The following is a 21,559-nucleotide window of genomic DNA, read 5'->3' on the forward strand; positions in this document are numbered from 1 at the left end:
CTGCAGGACCCCCAAGTTAAATTGCAGCGGTGCGCCGATCTCCGAGCAGTGTGGGGGTGGGGGTGGGGGTGTGACGGGAAGCCCCGGCGATTTATTCCATCCTGCCAGAGCAGCAGCTGCTGGCTTTGCACTGCCCCAGCCGGGGGAGCCGTCAGCATGCGTGTGGGGTGCACCCGGCTCCGGATCCCAGTGCCCGGGGCTGCCGCCGCTGTCGTGAGTGATGGATGCCTCTCCCTCCAGGGAGGCACTTGGGGGCCCAGCCCAGGCCCTGGGGACAGGCGCAGGGGAGCCAGGGCCCGTGAGTGTGTGAGCACGTAACCCGGGAGCCGGGGCCCCTTGCAGGCTCAAGGACTGGCTGGCCGAGGATTAGAACGCTTCCTGAGACATCCCGCTCTCCTCCTCGGATGAAAGTGGCTTGGGAAATCAGAGTTTTCTACTTGATGGAAGAAAGAAACCCAGAGCGGCAGCCGCCGGCTGGACAGGGTGTGTGTCTGGAAAGGAGAAAGAGGAGGAGGAGGAAGAGGAGGAGGGCAAGCAGGAGGAGGAGGAAGAGGAGGAGGGGCGAGTGATGCAAGGGTTTTGAAAACGCTACCTAGATGTGGGAGGTGGAACCTGGTCATTTGGTTCAGCTTTTCCCAGCAGGTATCGCTCCCCTGGGGAACTTGGGTAAGTCCATAAATAGCTCTGCTGACACAAAGGAGCTCTGTCTGGGGAAGGCAGCTGCTTGACACGGGCCGCCGGGCGGCCAGGAGCTGCCACAGCCACGGCCGCCCGCCTGCCCGCCCGCCTGCGGGAGGAGCCCGGTGGAGACCGGGCTGGCGGGCTGGCCAGCAGGAGCGGCAGCTAAGAGCCTCCTGGGTCCCTGCCGGAGTGAATTGGGTAGGTGCCTTGGTGACAGGGTGTGTGTGTGGTGTGCGGGGGGCTCTTGTCCAGGCCACCCCATGCCCCTGTTTCTATTGTTTCCTCCCCAGGGCAGCCATTGATGGCATGTTGCAACTAAAACGTGTGTATTATGCTCTGAGATAGCTCTGTGTGTGTGTGTGTGTGTTTGTGTGTGTGTGTCTTTCTCAGGGTCGAGGACCTTCAGGGTTAGGGCTATGCTACCACTGTGTGCTGCTCCCCACTTCCAGGCTGGCCAGCCGGCTTTTCTTTCTGGGAGAAAGGAATGTTTGGTGACCACAAGTTGGGACACTGCCTGGAGAGGGCGCATTCAGCCAGCCATGCTGGTGATCCTGTCAGGGATGCTGACCGTACTCCAGGCACCAGGGATGGCTGCTTTTGCCTACTTCTGTGTCTGGGAAGGAGGTGGTCTGGGGGAGGGCAATCTCAATGGGGGGCTTGGCTGCGATTCGACAGACTTCTGCTGAAATGTACACAGGAAACATAAGCGGGGATGCTCTGCCTCCTGAGCCTCTTGGGAAAGGTCCTGCACCTGCTCCCTTGGCTCCAGTTGAGATCTGTAGGGAGGGGGTAATTGTTAGAGACCTGCTCACCCCGCAGAGCTAGCCACTATGAGGGGACAGAGGCCAATTCTTTTATCAACTTGGAAGCCCCACATCTCTACTCTTGTCCTGAGGTGTCCAGGAAGAACCTTTGTGCCCCGGGGCCTTAGAGCTGTGGAAGAGCCTATGGTCCAGATTGGGAAGGGGCCATGTCCACGCTGCAGGTCTTTGGCCGGGACCAGGATAGAGGACTTCTGTCTCCTGGAACAGTGAGGACAGGATACATGGGTGCCATTACCCTACCTGAGCTGCATACCTCCCTTCTGAATGTCGCGTTCCTGGCTTGAGATGCCTAATTAAGTACAGGGCCACCGGCCCCTTCACGGAAAAATTTCCACATCCTGCTGCCCTCAGGCCTATGGCGGGGGACTATCTGGCTCCTCTCTTGAGATGGCTGGAGTGGGTATATCTCTTGGAAGGAAGGAAGGAGCTTCAGTGCCTGCCCACCAGTGCCTGTGGATCCCAGCTGGGGCACTGCGGCCATAGTCAAACTTTCCACCAGGGCCCCTGGAGTCCTCTGCACCCAGCCAAGGGGCACCTCCCTTCTTCCCCAGCCCTAGCACGTGGCATGGCTTAGCCCGGGGCGGGCCCTTCAGGGAGCCAAGTTCCACAGCAGGGCTTGCTTCAGGCCCAGCCTGGCATCTGAAATAGCCAGGGGGACAGTGAAGACGGAGGCAGCTGAGGCGAGTGACCCCCTGTTGGGAAGCCTTCGGGGCCTCGAACCAGAAATCCTTTCGGGGGCTTCCGATGATAGTACTTGGTATCAGTGAAACCATCCTACCCTCCAGCTTTCTTGCCTTTGTGCATATCCCCGCCGCCTGGAAAGCCCATCTCTTCTGTCTAGGTCTTGATCCTGGAGAACTCAAATTTCTACAACTAGAGCAGATACTGCTGTTGGAACCTGTCTCTCCATTGGCGGTGGCACCCAGGGTGATTGCTTTCGTGTCCTATTAGGTCTTCTTCATCTCTGAGTCCCTGGGCCTGGGGCCCAGGACATGGTAGGAAAGGGCTAGGATGGGCTTTCCTTGAGGACAAGCACTGACGTCCGAGTCAGTTCCCTCTGCCCACCTTCTCGCTCTTTGTGGCAGATAGTGGGCCCTATCAACTTGAGGACCTGGTGCAGAGTCCCTTGGGAGGAGACCTAGCTTCTGTGTGAGGCCAAGGGGCTATTTTGATGCCACAGGGCCAAGGGGTTGGAAGGTGGGATTTGACAAGAGGTGGGACAGGGAGAATCTTGTTTTCAGCCTATCTGAGGCTGAGGTCGCTGTCTCGAGAGCCCACCCAGGAGTCATACTGGGCTGGGTGGTGTTTACATGGTCTGGGTCTGGGCCATGGAGGATGGAAGGGGAAGCCCCGGCTGCTTTTTTTTTTTTTTTTTTTTTAATTTTTTTAATCTTTATTTATTTTTGAGAGACAGAAGTGTGAGCAGGGGAGGGAGACACAGAATCAGAAGCAGGCTCCAGGCCCTGAGCTATCAGCACAGAGCCGGACGTGGGGCCCGAACTCACGAGCCGTGAGATCATGACCTGAGCCGAAGTCGGACGCCTAACCGACTGAGCCACCCGGGCGCCCCCCGGCGGCTTTGAATGCAATGTCCATGGTCCTTTGCACAGACTACAGCGGTTTGGATCCGAGCTTGGGCCCCCTTGGGATGGGGCCCCACCATGGACGTGGGTCTGGGGTTTTGTGTGAAGGTGGTTCTCAGCCAGTGGTCCGCCTGGCTTCCCCAGAAGAGGCAGAGTTGAGGAGGGAGTGCCCATGCCCAGTTGGGTTCCTGGAGGTTCTTAGAGCTTCTTCCCATTTAGTTTCCCAAGGCCCTGGAGATGACTGAGTCCATTTGCTTTCTGGACAGATAGGGGACTGAGGCAGGGGAGGAAGGACTTGCCTGAGGTTACGTTAAACTCCGCAGCCAAGTGGGCACGAGAACCCAGGTCTCTGGTTCCCCAGCTCAAATCTCTGTGTCACACCAACTGGATGACTCAGAGTACCTGGCTTTCATCTTGATGTCCCCCCTTTTTCAGACTCCCCAGTGACACATTCCTTTCTAGAACCCCTCTGGCTTACCAGCTAGAACCTGGCTTTCCTCTGAAAAACTATGTGCAGTAGAGAAAGCTCTTGCTTGGCCAACAGGCCAGAGACTGAGGCACATTCTAGCTCCTACTCACTGGATGATCTCAGGCAAAATTCCGCAACCCCCCCCACCCCGGCTCAGTTTCCCCTTTGGAGCAACCAGGAGCTGGACCTTGCAGCCACCCAGTTCTTTGAGTCTCTGTAGACCCTCTTCTCTTCTGAGCGTTACTGGTCAAGGCCAGGGTCTGGCTTAGCAGGAAAGCAGCCCCTAACCTGCTATTCAGGCAGTTTTGGTCAGAGGCCTTCTCATGCAGGCTGGAGCCCAGGCCAGGGCTGGGAGGTTTGTTGTTGTTTGTGGAGCCAGGCCGTTTCCAAGATGTCATTGCTCAGGGAAAACCGTCATTCCTCCCAGGGATAAACAAGGCTGCTTATGGCTCAGCCCGCTAAGCCCAGAGAGGCTGGAGCCACTCACAGCAGGCCAGCCAGGCTCAGCCCCAGGGAGCTGCCACCTTCTCCTGCACAGCCAGCTGCACCCAGGCGTCTGGGATTGGGGTGGGAGTGGGGCAGGACTGGGGAGAGGGGTGCTGGGGCCAGGAGGTGCTTGGCAGATCGGAGCCTCCAGGCACAGAGGAGGGGGGCGGGCTCCCAAGAGACCCTCTTACCCTCTTTCTCTGGCGGTGGGCCTTGACCATCACTCCAGATGTATGGATAGCTGCCAGGTGTGCTCTCTGTTCCAGATGGCCCGGGGCTTGTCCCCTTCCCTTGCCTGTGATGGGCCAGCCTGCTTGCACCTGGCACCATAGATCAGGCTGCTGCTGGAGAACTGTCAGCGGCTCCCAACTTAGAAAGGCAGGGGGTGTAGTAAGTTATTTGGAACCGGGCATGCCTTTCTCTGCGTGGCCAGGGCTCTCTGGTGTCCTCAGTTACCTCCTGGTGGGGTTAGCCTCAGGCCAATAGTGGAATCAGGCTCTCAGGGCACGGTGGCAGAAGGTGGGGGAACATGGGGGGAGGGGAGAAAGAGCAGGGCAGAGCCTCTGGGAGCCAGCTGGCTGGCCACAACCTTGGAGATAAGGTGGGGGCAGCCGGGGGTGGGAGGAGGGCCGTGGAACGGAAGGTCGTGTGGCCGTGCTTCTCCTTAAGTCAGGGGCTGCAACCAATGCCCATCCAGGACACTGAAACCATCACTGCTCGGACCTTGATTAATGGAGTTCCCAGCTGATCTCACTCAGTAACAGCTCTGAACTTGTCTGCTCTGCCTCCCTCCCTCCCTTCCACACTTGTTAAATACTTGCTAGGTACCATGCATCGGCCAGGTACTAGAGGTATAGACATAAAGGGCCCAATCTTCAATCCAGTGCCAACGATGGGCATGTGATGGATGGTAGCAACACAGCTCTGATGCGGAGACTTGGGGAGGGAGGAACCCTGAGGAAGCTTCCAACCCAGCCTGGGAGCCACAGCAAAACTTCCTGCAGGAGGTGAGGCTGAGTCTGGATGCATGGGTGCTTGTCCATCGAAGGAGCAGGTCTCTGTCCCGGTCTCTCCACCCTTCTGCAGTGTAGACGCGGTTCCCGCCTAGCCACAGAAATCACCTGTGTGTGTCCAGGCACTGTTCCTTCTAATCCCAGGGGGAGGCTGTGTAGTGTGCTTCGTACAGGTGCGTGGGCTCTGGACTGGAGAGAGAACAGGCTCTCCCACGCGTGGTACAGCTGTGTGCCCTTGGGCAAGACACTGAACCTCTCTCTCCTTGCCTGAGTCTCTTCAGGCAATGGCCCGGCCTCACTGGTTGAATGAGATGATGTGTGTGCATGAAGCGCTCCGTGTGCACTAACGCTGAGTCGTGGCAGTGGCTGAGTGCCACTCGCATGTCACCTCACAGTGGCTGTTCTTGAACAAGATGATGTGGGCGAAGTGAGGCGCTTGGCGTGGGGTCTGACACGGAGTTGGTGTTCTGGAAACAGGAGGTGGTGCAGCGGCTTTTGGGGGAGTCCGAATGTGCTATCAGAGATGTGCACCAAGGAGAGGGGCTCATGGAGGAAGGAGGGAACAGGGGGACACCAGGATGAGGGCTTTTGTTTGTCTTTAAATAAATTTCTCCGTTGAAATGCAACATAGTTTCAAAATGGTTGGAACTACACAGCTGATGAATTTTCACAAAGTGAACAAACTCTCCAGGTCAAGAAATAGAATATTCTAGTACCCAAGAAATACCCCTGCACCCTCCCCTTTCAGTCACTACCACCTCAAACATAACCTCTGTCCTGCCCTTCTCTCATTGATTAGTGTTGCCTGATTTTGAACTTTGTATACCTGGAATCACCAAGCATGCACTCTTTTTAAAACTTTTTAAAAAATGTTTATTTATTTTTTTAGAGAGAGAGAGACAGAGTGTGAGTGGGGGAGGGGCAGAGAGAGGGACGGAGACACAGAATCCGAAGCAGGCTCCAGGCTCTGAGCTGTCAGCACAGAGCCCGACTTGGGGCTCGAACTCACGAACTACAAGATCATGACCTGAGCGGAAGTTGTACACACTCAACCAACTGAGCCACCCATGCGCCCCAAGCATGCACTCTTTTATGCTGACTTCTTTGGGTCTGCATTTTGATGATGAGACTTGTCAACGTAACTGTATGCAGTTTTATTTTGTTCCTTCTCACTGTTGTAGGATATTTCGTTGTGTGACGATGTTGCAATTTGTTCATTTCTCCTGGTGATGAACATTTGGCTTGTTTCCAGCTTGAGTTTAAAATGAAGAGTACTGCTCTGAAGAATCTCATAGATGTCTTTTGATAGGCTGTATCTACTTTTCTGCTGGGTAAATACCTAAGGTTTACAACTGCTGAGTCATAAAGTGGTATATAATTAGCTTTAGTAGATACTATCATATAATTTCCCAGGCTTGACACCATTGCCCTCTTTGAGCTGTGTAGGAGAGAGCTTCTGTTACTCCACATCCTTACCACCACCACACCAACCAGTATTAGATATTGTGATAACTACATATGGTTTTTTAATTTGCATTTCCTTGGTGACTAATGAGGTTTGGGACCTTTCCATATGTTCATTGGCCACCTGTTAGTGAAGCACCTGTTCACGTGTAACCCTCCTCTCCCCCCCGCCCCCGCCACATTTTCTATTGGGTTGTCTGTCTTTTTCTTATTGGCTTGTGGAAGCTTAAAAAATATTCTGGGTATATTTTCATTGTGGGATATAGACATTGCAAACATCTCCTTTTGCTCTGCGTCTTACCTTTTCATTCTTTTGACGAGGGTATCCTCTGAAGTACAGAAGTTCTTAATGCAGTCCAACTTGTCAGTCTTTTTCTTTACCGAGAGGGCCGATCGAATCCCGTTTCTTTGCCTGTTACCAAGTTGTGGGTGTGTTCTATGTTATCTTCCAGATATTCTGTCGTTTTATGTTTCATATTTAGATCCAAAATCTACTTGAAATAGATTCTTATGTATGGTGGATGGTGAGGTCAAGACTCATTTTCTCAGGGTGGCTATCCAATTAATGAAAACACCATCCTCTCTCACTCTAGGGCATCATCATCTTTGTCGGCAATCAAGGGGACAATACACGTGTGGGTGAGCTCAATTTTGAAGGATCAGTAGGAGTTTGCCCGGTGGACAAGGGAGGGCAGGGTGTTCTAGGTAGGAAGTACAGTGAGGAGAGGTTTCGAGGTGCCTGAGAGTGGAGTGTGTTTGGGGAACTACAACTAGTTTAGACTGGCTGGGGGAAGAGAAATGGCGTGGCCGGAGGTCAGGTGGCAGGGGCCGAACACACAGGGTAAGGAGCTGGGACTATCCTAGAGGGATAGAAGGGTTTGCAGCAGGAGAGGAATATAATCAGGTCCGTGTGAGGGAGATGAGAGAGAGAGTCCCAGGCCAGGAGGAGGCCAGAAGGATGGTTTTGGAACTGCAACCCCAGATAAACCCAGCGTCAATGTCATCCCTTAACAGAAAGCGTGTCTGCTTCAGAGAGGCAGGGGTGGAGGTCACAGCGTGCTGGGGAGGGCCTTGGAGGTAACCACCGATGGATTGTGGCCAGATACCCATTCTGGCATCCTGGAATGGAAGAGCCTCCTCCCTCAACTCCCCCCACCCAGTGCCCCCGGCACTGAAGGCCCTGAAAGAAGAATATTTTAGGAACTGGGGCGGACAGACAAGCGTTGGGGTCTCTGAAGAGGGGGTGCTTTCTTCTCCTCCTGCCCTCCATGTGCCCACAAGGAGACCTGACCATACCTTGAGCCCTGATTCCTCCAGGCTGGCTGAGATTCAGTGCTGGACAGACCCCCTCCAGAAGATGTGGCCTGGAGAGGAGAGGGATTTGGCTTGGGCCACACAGGGAGCCAGACTGACCCAGCCTAGGGGAAACCGAGCACAGGCTCAGCTACCTCTCCAGCCTCCAGGGCCTTTGTTACGGGCCTCAGTTTCCTCCCCTGGAATGCACAGATAACAGTGCCCCCATCTTAGGGGGAAGAATGTGCCAAGTGTCCTCTCCCAGAGTGGGATGCAAGGAAGGAGACTGGTGATCTCTGTGATGACAGTAATAAGTCTGATTACAGGAATTGGAAATGTTCATTGAACACTTACTATGTGGATTACCTCCCAACAATGCCGTGATGTAGGTAGTCGTGACTTACAGCACCACTTACAGATAAGAAAACTGAACCTTGAATCGGTTAAGCAGCCTATCCAGAGGTTAAAAGCACCTAGCTAGGAAGTGGCAGAGGCAGGACATGAACCTGGGTTTGTCTGCCTCCAGACCTCAGTTCTTCACCAGCATTAGGCTTCCCCCACCCACGACCCCCAGCTCTGAAGGCACCTCTGTTCTCAGAGCTGTTGCTTGGAGTGAAGCCTGAGATTTCGGGTTGGTCCCTGTACCTGCTAGGAGGGAGAGCCAAGCGGTGGAGAGGGAGGGCCCCCCAGTGGGCTGAGCACTGCTGTGCCCCCTGACTCAGCCACAGGGTTAGGAAGTGAGATTGGACCCCAGGCATGCCTGATTCCCAATCCTGGTCTCATGACCACAGTGCTATTTGTGCCCTTCCCTGGGGTCCTCCCAGCTTGGCAGAGTTTTTTTGTTTGATCAGCCCAGCATAGAATATCACAGAGAAGCCACACGCTTCTGGCTCACCCTGCGCATGAAGTGGTCTCTGGAGGGAGACGGTTTGGGAAGGTCACCAGATGTGCGGAATTCTACCCCACTCTGCCCCCCGCCAGGCGAGTCAGACATCTGTCCCTCGGTCTCCAGCAGTTTGCGGTATGAGCAGGGCCCCTGAGTCTGGTATCGCTCACTGTGCCTAGCACAGTGCCTGGCCCAGATGGGTGCTTGGGAGGGAGGGGGTGAGGAAGGGCGGTGAAGGGGCAAGAAAGGAGGAAAGGAGGCCATGGGGTAGTAGAAAGAGAAAGGGCTTTGGAGCCAGGCTGACCATGGTTTCAGTTCGACTCCTCTGCTCACTTGCTTTGTGATCTTGCACATTACCTTAACCTCTCTGAGTCTCATTTTCCTCATTTGCGAAATCGGGCCAATGATCCCTACCACACAGGGTTGCTGGGGTGCAAGAGTGTATGGAAAGCAACCGTCACGGTGTCAGCATTTGGTAGACACTCAATTTATGGTTTCTTTCTTCCTCTCTCCCCCATATCTTTTTCTTTGTTTTCTGTTTCCATCATCTCCGGCTCCACCTCCCCTATCTCTACAGCAGCACGGTAAACACTGCTCTCAGGGTCCAAGTCCAAGTCCAAATTCTTTACCATATCCATGCTTCTGTTCCATGGAACCACCTGCACTTCCTCGAATGTTCCATGCTATCTCTGTTTCTGGCCCGGACATCCTCTCCCATCCCTGTCCCCATTACCTCCTCCAAGAGCCATCCCCATCTTTCCTGCTGCCTCTGTGCTTCCACAGCCCCCTGGGGGAGCAATGGGCATGTGGGGGGTTGACGCGGGTCCTTCACCTGGCTCTCTGCCCCATAGATCAGCACCTTCCGGGAAGGGAAGGTGTCTTGTCACTTTGCCCCGCACAGGCCCTGGCACATGGCTGGAGATCTGTAGGTATTCGCTGAGTAACTCTGGGGGTGGGGGTGGGAGGGAGTGAGCCGGGGACATAATCTTGATGAGCCTAAACAGGGCATGCCCAGGACCCCGAGAGCAGGGCAGGCCGGGCACTGGCAGGAATACAGAGAGCCCCCTAGCCAGGGCATCCCAAGGAGCATTTCACTGGGCTCCAGAGGATGGGAAGGAGATGCACTTGAGGAGGGGGACGCAATAGGAAAGTGAGTCCGTGCGGACACACATGTGGACCGGGCAGAGAAAGGGGTGCCAGGTGGGAAGGGGAATGGTGGCAGGGCCCTCAGGGGGCTGGTTCTGAGCAGAGAGCCCCGGGGGCAGGAGAGGCCCCCGGGGCTTGGCACTCTCCTTCTGACAGAGGCACGGGTCCCTGTGGGGACAGGAAGCAGCTGGGACAGCCCTGCTCTCCACTCTTACAGCTTTCAGGAGAGAAGAGGGCTGAGGTGTGTGGCAGGGGTCTTTGGGCTGTGGGGGGCCACCAATCCAGGCCACCCCCACACACTGAAGCAGTGGCATCTGGGACCCAAGGGAAGGAGCTTGGCAAGGTGCGGACAGGGGAGCTTTGTCCTGGAAACTCATACCTCGGGAACTGCTTTCCCTGCCCAGTGAGAAGCTGGGCATGCAGGATGGTGCCGGGCATCCCATCGAAGCGCCAAAGGCCAGGCCTGAAGACATGTCCTTCAGGCTTACCCAGGTAGCAGTACCAAGAGTAGGGAAGCTTCTAAGAGGGTTCGCCTCAGTTCTCATTCCTCAGTGTTCTTCTTCCCTGTGTGTTGGCTTCGTCCCGAGTTTCTGGACTGGAAGAGCTGCTTCTCCTCTGTGCCTCACTATTGCTTTGAGTCAACAGGTATGCTCCCTGTTGTGATGTGTTGCCGTCCTGAGTCCCCAACAGACCCATGAGTGTAGTCGTGGGATCCTTTAGGGATGGAGAATTTTCCATCTGTATTCAAATTCCTCCTTCCTTTCTCTCCTGGATTTGGGCCTCTGTTAATAGGAAACATGAATGGGTAGCTTGCGAGGGAGCTTGCCAGCTCCTTATCTGGGGACGAGGGGCTGCTGAGGTCATGCCTCTTCTGCGTGGGCCTCCGTTATGGCGGGAGCGGTGTTTGTTGGGACTGGTCCTGCACTAAGTTCTGGTCTGCACATTCTCGTCCTGATTCTGTTGTATGGCCTCGGGCACATCGCCTCCCTTCTCTCGGTCCCACTCACCTTATCTGTTAACTGGGGCTGCTCCCCAGAATTATCTGTGGAGTTAGAAAGAAGTCAAGATACCAGCTCTACTCTCAGGGAATCTTATCCAGTAAGTCTGGAATTGAGCCCAGATACAGATATTTTTAAAATGCTCCACCGGTGATTCTAAAGTGTACCTCTCTTTTGAGAACCAATAGTCTGGATCAGTGCTATTTTTAACGTGCAGATTAATCTCTCGGAATCTTGGTAAAAGGCAGATTCTGAACCAGGAGCTGTCGGTTGAGGCCTTAAGATTCTCTATTTCAGGTGAGGTTCCAGCTGCTGTTGCTACTGCTGGTTCAGGGGCCACACTTAAGGTCCTAAGAGTCTAGATGGTCCTGTGACATTCACTGGATTGCCCATTCCTTCCTTCCTTCATCCATTCATCCATCCATTCATTCTCATCAAACACTTAAGATGGGTAGTGGTAGGAGGTGAAGTCAGAGGAAGACAGACTCCAGGCTCTCTCAGGGCTACAGAATTGGGACTTACCTGGGGGGCATTGGGGAGCCTTGACAGGGCTTTAAGCAGGGCAGTGACAGGGTCAGATTTGCATAAAAGGCTCCCTGGCATGGCCGCTAAAGGGGTCTGGGCTGCCGCCGGGAGGTCCTCCTCCATTCCGGTGGGAGATGACAGTGTCCTGGGGGGAGGTGGTGGTGGTGAAGGTGGAGGGAGTGGAGAGATTATTTTTTTTCTAAGCTAATACACCTTGTTTTTAGAACAGTTTTAGGGATTGAGAAGAAAGTATAGAGAGTTCCCGTATACTCCCTGACCCCATACATGCATAACCTACCCCGGGGGAGTGATTCTGAAGATATTCCCGGGGACAATCAGGAGGTGTTGGTGGCTGGCCAGAGTAGTGGGGGTGGTAGTGAAGGGAAAGGGAGAAAGGGTGGAACCCAGGTCCCTGGTTTCGGCAGCTGGCGGTGTCATCATTGATCGAGTGGACTTGCATTCAGCGTGAGGCATGTTGAGCTGGGGGCACCAGCGGGATGTGCAGAGGGAGGTCTCTATCTCTGTGCCTGGGCCCTAGCCACACAGGCCTCCTCTGTTCCCTCACTGCGCATGCGTCCCTGGTGAACGCTCTCCTGCCCATCGAGCAGATCTGGGGCTCAGTGTCATTGCGGAGTGGCCTTTCCCACGTGGCACTGCATTCTCTCCTGTGGCACTCTATGGTTTTCCTGCCCATCAGCGATCACACTTTGCATCTATTACATGTTTCTGTGGGCGACCGACCGACGATGTGGCTCATGTCAGTCCTTCCTCTCTGGCCTGGAAGCTCCCCCAGGACAGGGATTGTGTCTCTCTCATTTCCCATTGTGCCCACAACGCCTAGGACAGTGTTCTGGAGCAGTGCTGTTTCATGAGTACCTGGTGAACACTCACCTCTGGAATCTAGACTCAGGAGACAGGTCGGAGCCGGCAGTGTGGGCTCGGGGGTGGCAAGATGGCACGGATGGTGACTGAACCCCAGGGGAGCGGATGGGTGCACAAGGGAGTAGGCAGGACTGAGAGGGGCAGGAGCCTGGGACAGGTTCCCACGGACAGGCCAAGAGGCTCATGACCTCATGGGGTTGTCAGATGGGTGGGAGCAAATCCAAGGAGAGAGATGTCGATGATGGGCGGTCCTGCGGTGGTCGTGGCTGCCATTCCAGCGCTTCGTGTGGCCACGCGGTGCCACGCTGTGGGTGCACACCAGCTCAGCACGCCTCCTGCAGCACCGGGGAGCTGTTATGAATCCCATGTTACAGCTGAGGAAACTGAGGCTCAGAGAGGCTATACCTGAGGTCACCCAGCCAGTGAGTGCGGTAGGGCTCAGTCTCCAGAGCTCTCTCCACTGTACGGTGTCATCTGTCTCCGCCTTGTTCGGTGCCAAAACTGCCAGGTTGGGGACAGGGGAGGAGGACAGCTGCCGGGAGGCCCTGAGCTGGCAGGCAGAGGCAGGGCCAGGGGTGGCTCCAGCCTCTCCGTGTCAAGAAATCAGGCTGAGGAGCTGCACCGAGGCTGGGCTGGGGGAGCTAAGCGTTGGCCAGGCAGCTGAGGTTCCTGGAAGCCAGCACCATGCCAGGGACCCAGAAGCCAGGGAGCTGCTCAGGAGCCCAGAACATGCCAAACTTGAAGGAGCAACCCCGTCTCAAAAGTCAAGTCTGGAGGTCTGAGGCGCTGGGCAGGAATTTGAATAACCTCTCCCTTTCTCTGGCGACTTTCCAGTTGACAGAGCACTTTCCTGTCCTTTCTGAGACTTGGTCCCCTCAGCCCTCTGGGAGGAGGATGGGGCGTGTGGCAGGAAGTGTCCTCACTTCATGGCCCATTTCATGGCTGAGAAAACCAGACGCCATAGCCTGGTCGCACAGCTAGCAAAGGATGGAGGGAGGATTCCAGCCCAGGTCTTCTGGCTTTATGTCCAGCGCTCTATCTGTAAAATCCTAGCTGTGTAAGCGTGACCCGGAGACAAAGGCAAACCCCAATTCTCAACCCCCACCTCCCGAGCCAGTGCAGGAAGTGGTTTTTGAGGGCAGATACAGAGCCCGGCATCTGTGGTGGATGTGATGAGTCATCTCAGAGTGAGAGCTGCAGGTTGACTCTGGGGTCAGCAGACCTGGCTCCACATTTAGTGGCTGTGTGACATTGGGCAAGTCACTTCCAGGAGCTCGCTGCCACCCTCCTACCCCAGTAGCAGGTATAGGGGTGGGAGGGCTCTGGGGCCCAGGAGATGCTCTGGGAGTCCTACCTGCCACCCTTCCCAGCCTGTTCTGAGTCCTGGATTGGACTGGGGGCAGGGTTTGATTAGATCCTAAACAGCAGCTTCATTTGGAGGGCCTGGCTCATTTCCTGTGTGCTTCTAGCAGGCAAGACAAGGACAGAATTCACACTGGTCCAGCCAAGCCAAAGAAGTGATGGATGGGAGAGATACAGACTCCCCACAGCAAGGGGACAGCTAGCTGCACAGGGCACTGTGGACCCAAAGCCCTGGGCCAGCAGGCCGATCTCTCTGGGGCACCGTGGCCAGATTCTTATCACCCCAACCTGTTGCAAAGCTGCCTAACTGGGTTTTGCCAGCTGCTGCTGCCTCCCCTGTCAGAGCACTCACCAGACGCGCCAGGACCAGTTGTCCAGTCTCTGTTTTTTCTGCTCAACTGAGGGCAGGGATTGTGTCTGACTTGTCCCCGTCTGTCCTCTCAGGGCCTTACTCAGTGCCTGGAGAATGAACGAACACTTGTGTGTTTGTATGCATGCGTGTCCCCGTGGCCCTTCCCCCACCCCCATACCCTGCTCACACTGCTGCTCGGAGCATTTCTGACGTAGCAGGGCTCTGCAGGTGTCACTCTGTTCCTCATAGGACAGTCCCGCATCTGGCATCCGTTGTGACGTGCTCTCACCTTTATCTCTTTTTCTGTCCTAATTCCTTCACTTGCCACCCCTCCCCCCTGCCGAAATTTCTGAGATTTCCTATATTTGCTCCAGAACCTGCCTTCCCCAAGGCACTCCCAACCCCAGCTCTCCCAGGAACACTGGCCTGACCAAACCTATCTGGGCATTCACATGAGCCTGGTCCTGGAGCACAGGAAGGAACCAGAGAGCTCAGGCCCTTCTTTGCGAGTATCTGCCCTGTGTGTGTGTGTGGGGGGGGGGGGGGGGTGCCAGGTTAGGGGCCTCAGGTAGTGTTCACTTGTGTAGACTCCTGGGTCCACCATACTTGTGTATAAGGGCCCAACGAAGCCAGGAGACATGAGTGCTAATACTAAATCAGCCTCCAATTTCTTAGGTCATTCCCTTAGCTTCTGAGACCTCGGTTTCCCCATCTGTAAAATAAGATTGGACTGACGATAGCCACCATGTTATCAAATGCCTCTTCTGGGCCAGTGTGACTCTTCTGAGTCCAGTGTGATGTCGTGGCCCTGCTCCAGGTGAGGAGACGGGGCCAAGAGGGCAAGAGGCTTGCCAGAGGTGCCCAGCCGGAGGGTGACACCACTGACACGGGAACGTGGCTCCCTGGGCACCCTGGGAGCCCTGAGAGCTCGTGGGGTGGTTTCTCTGCTGCCTGGGGCGAGGGTGGGGAGATGGGGACAGGGGCACTTCCCCTTCTGGCTTTGTTTGGTTTGGCCTCCGTTTGGGGCAGGATTGGCAGAGGCTGGCTGACTTGCATTTCTGGTTTTGGGTCTGTGGCTGCGCGCTTGCGCTTTCGGAGGGGTAGGAGGGGTAGGCGGGCTCAGGCTCTGTCACCGCTGGGACGGGCCGGCCCTACCCCCACCCCTAGGAAAGGGGAAATGCCCCCTGCTCCCCTCCACCCCCCACCCCGTCAGGGCCACTCCGTGCCAGGCCCTGAGGAGCACGGGTTGCTGCTTCCTTCTGTGGGTCCTTCCAGGTGGCGGGGGGGGGGGGGGGGGGGGGGGGGGGGGCGGGGTCTGGCCCAGGGGGAGGGGGACTGAATGTGGGTGAATGGGGGGGCTGGCTGTTTGTTTTTCTGGAGGAGAATGCTTCCCTGCGGGTGGGGTGAGGGGCGGAGGACTGGGCTGCTCTGGAATGAGCTGGAAAGAAGGAGCCAGAGGCCTTGCTCCAACCCCAGCCTAGCAGGAGCAGCCGATTGGTGCGGGTGTTTGGGGACTTGTCTCTAGGTCACTGTTCCGGGCTGGGCTGTCAGTCAGCAGGGGGGCCTTCTCTCTCCCTGGGAACAGTCTGATGAGGCTAAAGCACAGACCTTAGTTTCCAGATGAGATTTCTGGACTGAGAGGCCTGTCATCACAATCACCAACTTTGATTCTGGGTATTTGGCCAAGTTTGCTTCCAGGAGTCCATGGGCAAGATGTGCCACTATTTGAGGTTCGTGACTTGAGCGTTTCCCTTTAGATCCGCTGTTTAGTCACCACTGATACCACCACCAGTATCCCGTTGAAGAGTTTTATACTTTTGGGGAGCCTGGCTGGCTCAGTGGGTAGAACATTCAGCTCTTGATCTTGGGGTTTTGAGTTCAAGTCCCACATTGGGCGTGGAGCCTACTTTAAAAAAAAAAAAAAAGAACTTTATACTCTCTATGGTATGTTCTCCTGGTTTGTCACTTGGGCATGTTGGTTATCTCAGTTAATGGGTGGAGACCTTGAGACCCAGAGGGTTTAGTGACTGGCTTTCCCTAGTCCCACTGTGTGATTCGCCCTCTCTGGGCCTCAGCCTCCCCCTCTGTGTGCTGCAGACTTGGGATCACTGCCGTTTTGGGGTCTGAGGGGTCCCTGGGTGGAGGGTACAATCCTCTCCCAAGAGGGTCTTTGGGTGTGTCTGAGAACCAAACCCTGACCAGATCATCCCAGAGTCCTCTGAGGTCCTCCCTGCTACCTTGCTCAGTTCCCTCTCCACTGGGGTGGGGTGGTGGGGGGACACCTTTCACTTTCCTGCTCCCAGGCAGTGGCTCTTACCCACACTGCTCTCACATCCCTGGTGCTCCCAGATGTCAGTGGGACCCCTGACACATGTGGGGAGCACCCTACCACTGGGGTCACGGACTCCCAGATACGAGCCTGGCTGAGGCTTCACCGTCACACACTCCCCAGAGCTTAAAAGATTTCTCTGCTTTGGGCATAACTTTTTGGTCCCGGGCAGCTTGTGCAATAGTGGGAAAGTCACTGCTGTTTGCGCTCAGCATTGTCATCCGTCAAATGGACATTAACGATCTCTACAATGAGAGCTCCTAACCTATGTTCTGGGAGTACTTACCTCTCAGATTCTCAGCCAGTGTCCACGCGCGCGTGCACGTGTGGGCACACACATGTGCACGTGTGGCCAGGAACGCGTGGCCACTTTCTCCTTCATGAGACAGCTGTGGCCTCTTGATGGGTGAAACCTGGATTCCAGATAGTTCTCATTCCAACATTCCAAATCCTCGAGTGTGATGAGGGGCCCAGCCCGGCCTCGAGACCTGCTTCCCCTGTGTGGCCTTAGCGCGCCTGGCCTTCTCCGAGCCCCAGTGTTCCTGTGAGCAAGCTGCTTTTCAGACTTCATCAGGGGCCCTATTTTTCCCTTTGCAAATGAAGTCTGTAGGAGTCCAGCAAAAACTTCAAGGGTTCTGAGGGTTGTATGTCAGACAGGAAATGCTTTCTTTGCTGTGCAGAACTCCTGAGGTTCCTCCAAACACAGTTTGAAAATCGCTGGGTGGAGGATCCCTCAGCGAGGTCCCATGTGCCTGGGACATCTGTTTAGTCCAAATAGGGCAATATTTTCAAGTTCTGATTTCATTCCAGTTTACTGGTTTCAAAGAGATACTTAAAGGGGCGCCTGGGTGGCTCAGTCGGTTAAGCGTCCGACTTCGACTAAGGTCACGATCTCGTGGCTTGTAGGTTCGAGCCCCGCGTCGGGCTCTGTGCTGCCACCTCAGAGCCCGGACCCTGCCTCAGATTCCGTGTCCCCCTCTCTCTCTGCCCCTTCCCCCACTCACACTCTGTCTCTCTCTCCCGCAAGAATAAACATTAAAAAAAGAAGAGAGAGAGAGATACCTCAATATTCAGAGCGAGTCTGGTTTGAATAGGATTTTTTAGAACTTTAGCTCAGGTAGAAGATACCCTTTGGCCAGGTCTAAGCTTCTATCACTTTGTGATTGCTCTGACTTGGGACTTGAGTTGGTGGAGACGAAGGCAGAGACTGCCTGGCTCCTCCTTTACTAACAGGGACACCATGACACTTCCTTTAGGGGGCTGCTGGGAAGACAGTACAAGAGGAGTGTTTAATCTGGCGTGACCCTGGCACACCATAGGAGCCAGAAAATCATGGTTACCTCTCCTCCTTCTCCCGCTAAATGACCAACCACGTTTTTGATAGAGCAGACAGAAGATTCAAGCAAGGAGAGAAGGGTGGGAACCCGTGTACAGCTAACCCAAAGGGGGGGGCACTTTAGCTTTTAGACTGTGGAGTGTCAGGTGTGGGGTTCAGGCCTTTGCCTGATTTATTTCGGCCTCTGTGATGCTGGCTCGTGCACGGTGCCTGGCATCTCATAGCCTCTCATTCTGAGCTTTTCTTGTTTGCTTCTTGTTTCCCAGATGTTTGAGCCAGAGGCGGATGAGAAGAGAGAGATGCCCTTGGAGGAAGGGAAGGAGCTGGGTGCCGAGGACCCCCCACCCAACAAGGACCCCTCTTCTGGCCAGGAGCCTCCTTCAGGACAAGACTTTCCACCCAATAAGGAGTCCTCTTCTGTCCAGGAACCTTCTCCTGGCCAAGAACCGCTGTCCAGCAAAGACTCACCTTCCTGCAAGGAACCTCCTCCAGGCCAGGAGCCCTGGCCAAGCAAGGACTCCCCACCATGCCAGGAACCCCCTGCCGTCCCTCCCTGCCAGGACCTTCCTACTAGCCAAGAACCCCCTCCAAGCCAAGACCCTCAAGTCAGCCAAGACCTCCCTGTCATCCGGGACCCCCCTGCTCAGGAGCTTGAGCCCTGTCAAGATCAGGTCCCCCTGCCAGCTAAGGAGACCACAAGCTCTGGGGACCCGCCAGCAGCCCCTGGAGATCTGCCTGTGGCCTCCAGGCCAGCCTTTGTGATCCCCGAGGTCCGGCTGGATAGCGCCTACAGCCAGAAGGCCGGGGCGGAAGGGGGCGGCCTGGGCTTTGAGGAGGATGCAGAAGAGGCTGAGGAGGGGGACGAGGGGGACGAGGAGGAAGAAGAGGAGGACACAAGTGATGACAACTACGGAGAGCACCATGAGGCCAAGCGCAGCAGCATGATCGAGGCGGGCCAGGCTGCCGAGGGGGGCCTCTCCCTGAGGGTGCAGAACTCCCTGCGTCGCCGGACACACAGCGAGGGCAGCCTGCTGCAGGAAGCCCGCGGGCCCTGCTTCGCCTCCGACACTACCTTGCACTGCTCGGACGGGGAGGGCACCGCGTCCACCTGGGCCATGCCCTCGCCCCGCACCCTCAAGAAGGAACTGGGCCGCAACGGTGGCTCCATGCACCACCTTTCCCTCTTTTTCACAGGACACAGGAAGGTGAGAAGGCCGTGGGTGGGTGGGAGTGGGTAATAAATGAGGCGGTAGGGAGGAGGGAGGTGGATTCCAGAGCTGCAGGGTATGAGCATTCACTGTCCCACCCCTGCGCCCCTCTAAGCCTTCCAGGGAGCCTTCTACCCATTTGACAGAAAATAAAGCTGAGGCATGGAGAGACCAAGAAGGCAGCACCTAGACTTAAGCCCGTGACTCTGTGACTCCAGATGCTGTGTTTTTACAGCTCCTCTGGATTGGGGGTCCTCGCCGAAAGTAGAGCAGGTGTGGCCTCGCCCAGGACATTGTGCATTTGGATCAAAAAGGTCTGAGACGTTAGCTGGAGAGCTGTCTCCTGTAGTAGAATAATTTAGACTAGGTCCAGGCCTCGTCCTACTGGAAATCCATCAGCCAACGACAGCACAGATTCCCCCTGCACTGGCATTGTTCTAAGCGATTTTATGCGACCTCACTAATGCTCACAACAGCCTAGGAAGTAGATACCATTGGTGTTCCCCACAGATGGGGAAACCGAGGCACCGAGAGGTTATCTCCCTTGGCACCAGGCCACACGGTTTATAACTGTCTGAACCAGAATTAGAGTCTGGCTCCGGGGCTGGAGCTCTTAAGCACCATGCTATTCACCTCTTGCAAATATTTATAAATAGATGAATAAGTGTTTATTGATTTCCTGCTGTGTGCCAGGCCCTGTGCTCTGTGCCACTGCAGGGCCCCAGTTATCTGCGAGGCTGATCTCAACTTGTGAGGAATGAGTTATCTGTGTGGGTCGGGAAGGTGGCCCAGCAGTGAAAAGATTGCACCATGGCCTCGAAACCCACCAGCCAGCTTGCGCCTGGGCTCTGTCTCTTATTTACTGTGCGGCCTTGGGTGAGTCATTGGGCTCATCTGAGCCTTAGTGTCATTCTGTGAAAAGCAGAGACTAATTGCACTCATGTCCCAGGATGGTTGAGGATGGAACGGAAGAACCTGGTGCCTGATGGTGACATTAGCACAGGAGCTCGTAGATGATGGTGAGGTGTTAGCAGCCAGCACAGTGCAAGGTGTTGTTATGACAGTGTTGTGAGCTGGGTGGGTGGGGGTGGCCAGGGCCCACGGAGGGCAGCTGACCCCCAGCGACGTGGGAGTTCAGGGAGGAAAGACCTCAGGGTCTAGGGGCATCATGGAAAGCTTCCAGAGAAATATGCCCCTCGGCTCGGCCTTGATGGTTGAGCAGCTGTAGAATAAAGAGAAGATGAGACGGGCATTCTCTGTAAGTGGACGTGGCCTGGACAAACTGTCTGTAGAAGCCAGTTTGGCTAGAGCAGAGGATTCCTAAAGTGCAGGGTTGACAGATACATGGCACTTGGACTGCCATTCCTGCCTCCACACCCGTAGCAGGCATGACTAATGGATTCCAGCACATTTCCCCACCGAGCTGGGACATTCCCAGAGGTCTTCTTAGCCTCAGCCACTAGCAATAAGGCCAACTTGGCACTTAGGAGGACACCTTCTGCAAGGCAGCTGGACTGGAAAGGCAGGCTGGAACCCCCAGAAAAGGGCCTTAAACTTTGGGCCCAGGAATTAGAACTAAATCCCAAAGGGACTGGGGCTGGATCTGTTTCCTCATCAGCAAACATATGTGATTCTCACTTTGATGTGCCCTGTAATCACCAGGAAGAGGTTAATAATACATAGATTTTGAAGTCTCCAACCCTAGACTTCTGGAATCAGAATTTCCAGCAGGTAGTGCCCAGGCCCTGCATTTGAAACAAGCTCCCCCAGAGACTGTGATGTTCCCCATAGTTTGAGTATCACCATCTTAGGCCATTTCTTGATGCAGCTACTATAAGAGAGGGTTCAGAACTGTGCCCTACCCAGATGAGGCCTCAGGCTCACTCAGACCAGGCCTGGCCATTCCCATCTTGAGGGCGCCGAGGTCCCAGGCCTCACTGCCTGCTGGGCCCCCTGATCCTGACTCCGCACCCTCTCTCCAAGACCCCTCCAAGTTCTGTTCTGTATGTAAATACAAATATTTATATACAGACAAATTCACACACATTCATGCACACACTTCTAGTTCCCCAAACCAGCTGAACTCAGGTCCTATTTGGGGGCAGATGACTTGTGTGTGGGGTGTCCAGCATCCCAGACCAGCTCTGTCCTGTTTCAGCATCCTCCTTTGGGAGCCCAAGGTTTTCACTAGCATCCTTTCTTCCCCACCCGCTTTTGGCCTCTTGTTTCCTTTCTTGGGCTTGAGTGACTGAGCTGGCGGGGGCCTCAGAGACTGCCCTATGGTGGCTGCCGTTTTGTGGCTTCCACTTACCCTGCTTTGAGTCCGTCTTCGTGTACATCCTGCTTACGCCAGCCAGTCGGCCTCAGGAAGAACGCTGCCCTTGAGGTCTAAGCTGGGCAAGCCCCTGGTCTCGCTCTATCCCTCACTGGCAGTTGGCCTTGGGCAAATCCCTGCTCTTCTCTGAACCTCAGTTTCTTCATCAGCGAAATGGGTATGGCAATAATACCTCCTTTGTAGGGTTGTTGGCAAGATTAAATAGCCTGACTTGGGTAAAGTGTTTAGGGCAGTGCCTGCTACTTAGAGCTTGCTGGATGTCTCATAAATGGGAATCATTGCTGATGATGAGGACGAGAGAGCAGGAGCGAGAGTGGTGACAGTTATGGCAACATTCACAAAGTGCCTCCAGCTCCCTTTTCTGGCCTTCATAACATTGCTGTAAGG

General features: G+C 55.1%; 1 protein-coding gene across 9 annotated transcripts in view; it reads left to right on the forward strand.

Moving 5' to 3' along the window:
- The window catches only part of RGS3 (regulator of G protein signaling 3), a 139,400-nt gene that overhangs the window by 105,993 nt on the left and 11,848 nt on the right, over positions 1 to 21,559 (forward strand). For 7 of the 9 annotated variants that reach the window (XM_042913214.1, XM_042913216.1, XM_042913215.1 and 4 more), the window contains one exon: positions 17,896 to 18,834. In XM_042913214.1, coding sequence (XP_042769148.1) covers positions 17,896 to 18,834 — 939 coding nt within the window. Of the gene's footprint in view, positions 1 to 575; positions 667 to 698; positions 880 to 17,895; positions 18,835 to 21,559 lie in introns of those variants that run through there. The other 2 variants (XM_042913222.1, XM_042913221.1) reach the window with 2 other exon arrangements.

The sequence above is a fragment of the Panthera leo genome, chromosome D4, assembly GCF_018350215.1.
Source record: "Panthera leo isolate Ple1 chromosome D4, P.leo_Ple1_pat1.1, whole genome shotgun sequence".
NCBI lineage: Eukaryota > Metazoa > Chordata > Mammalia > Carnivora > Felidae > Panthera > Panthera leo.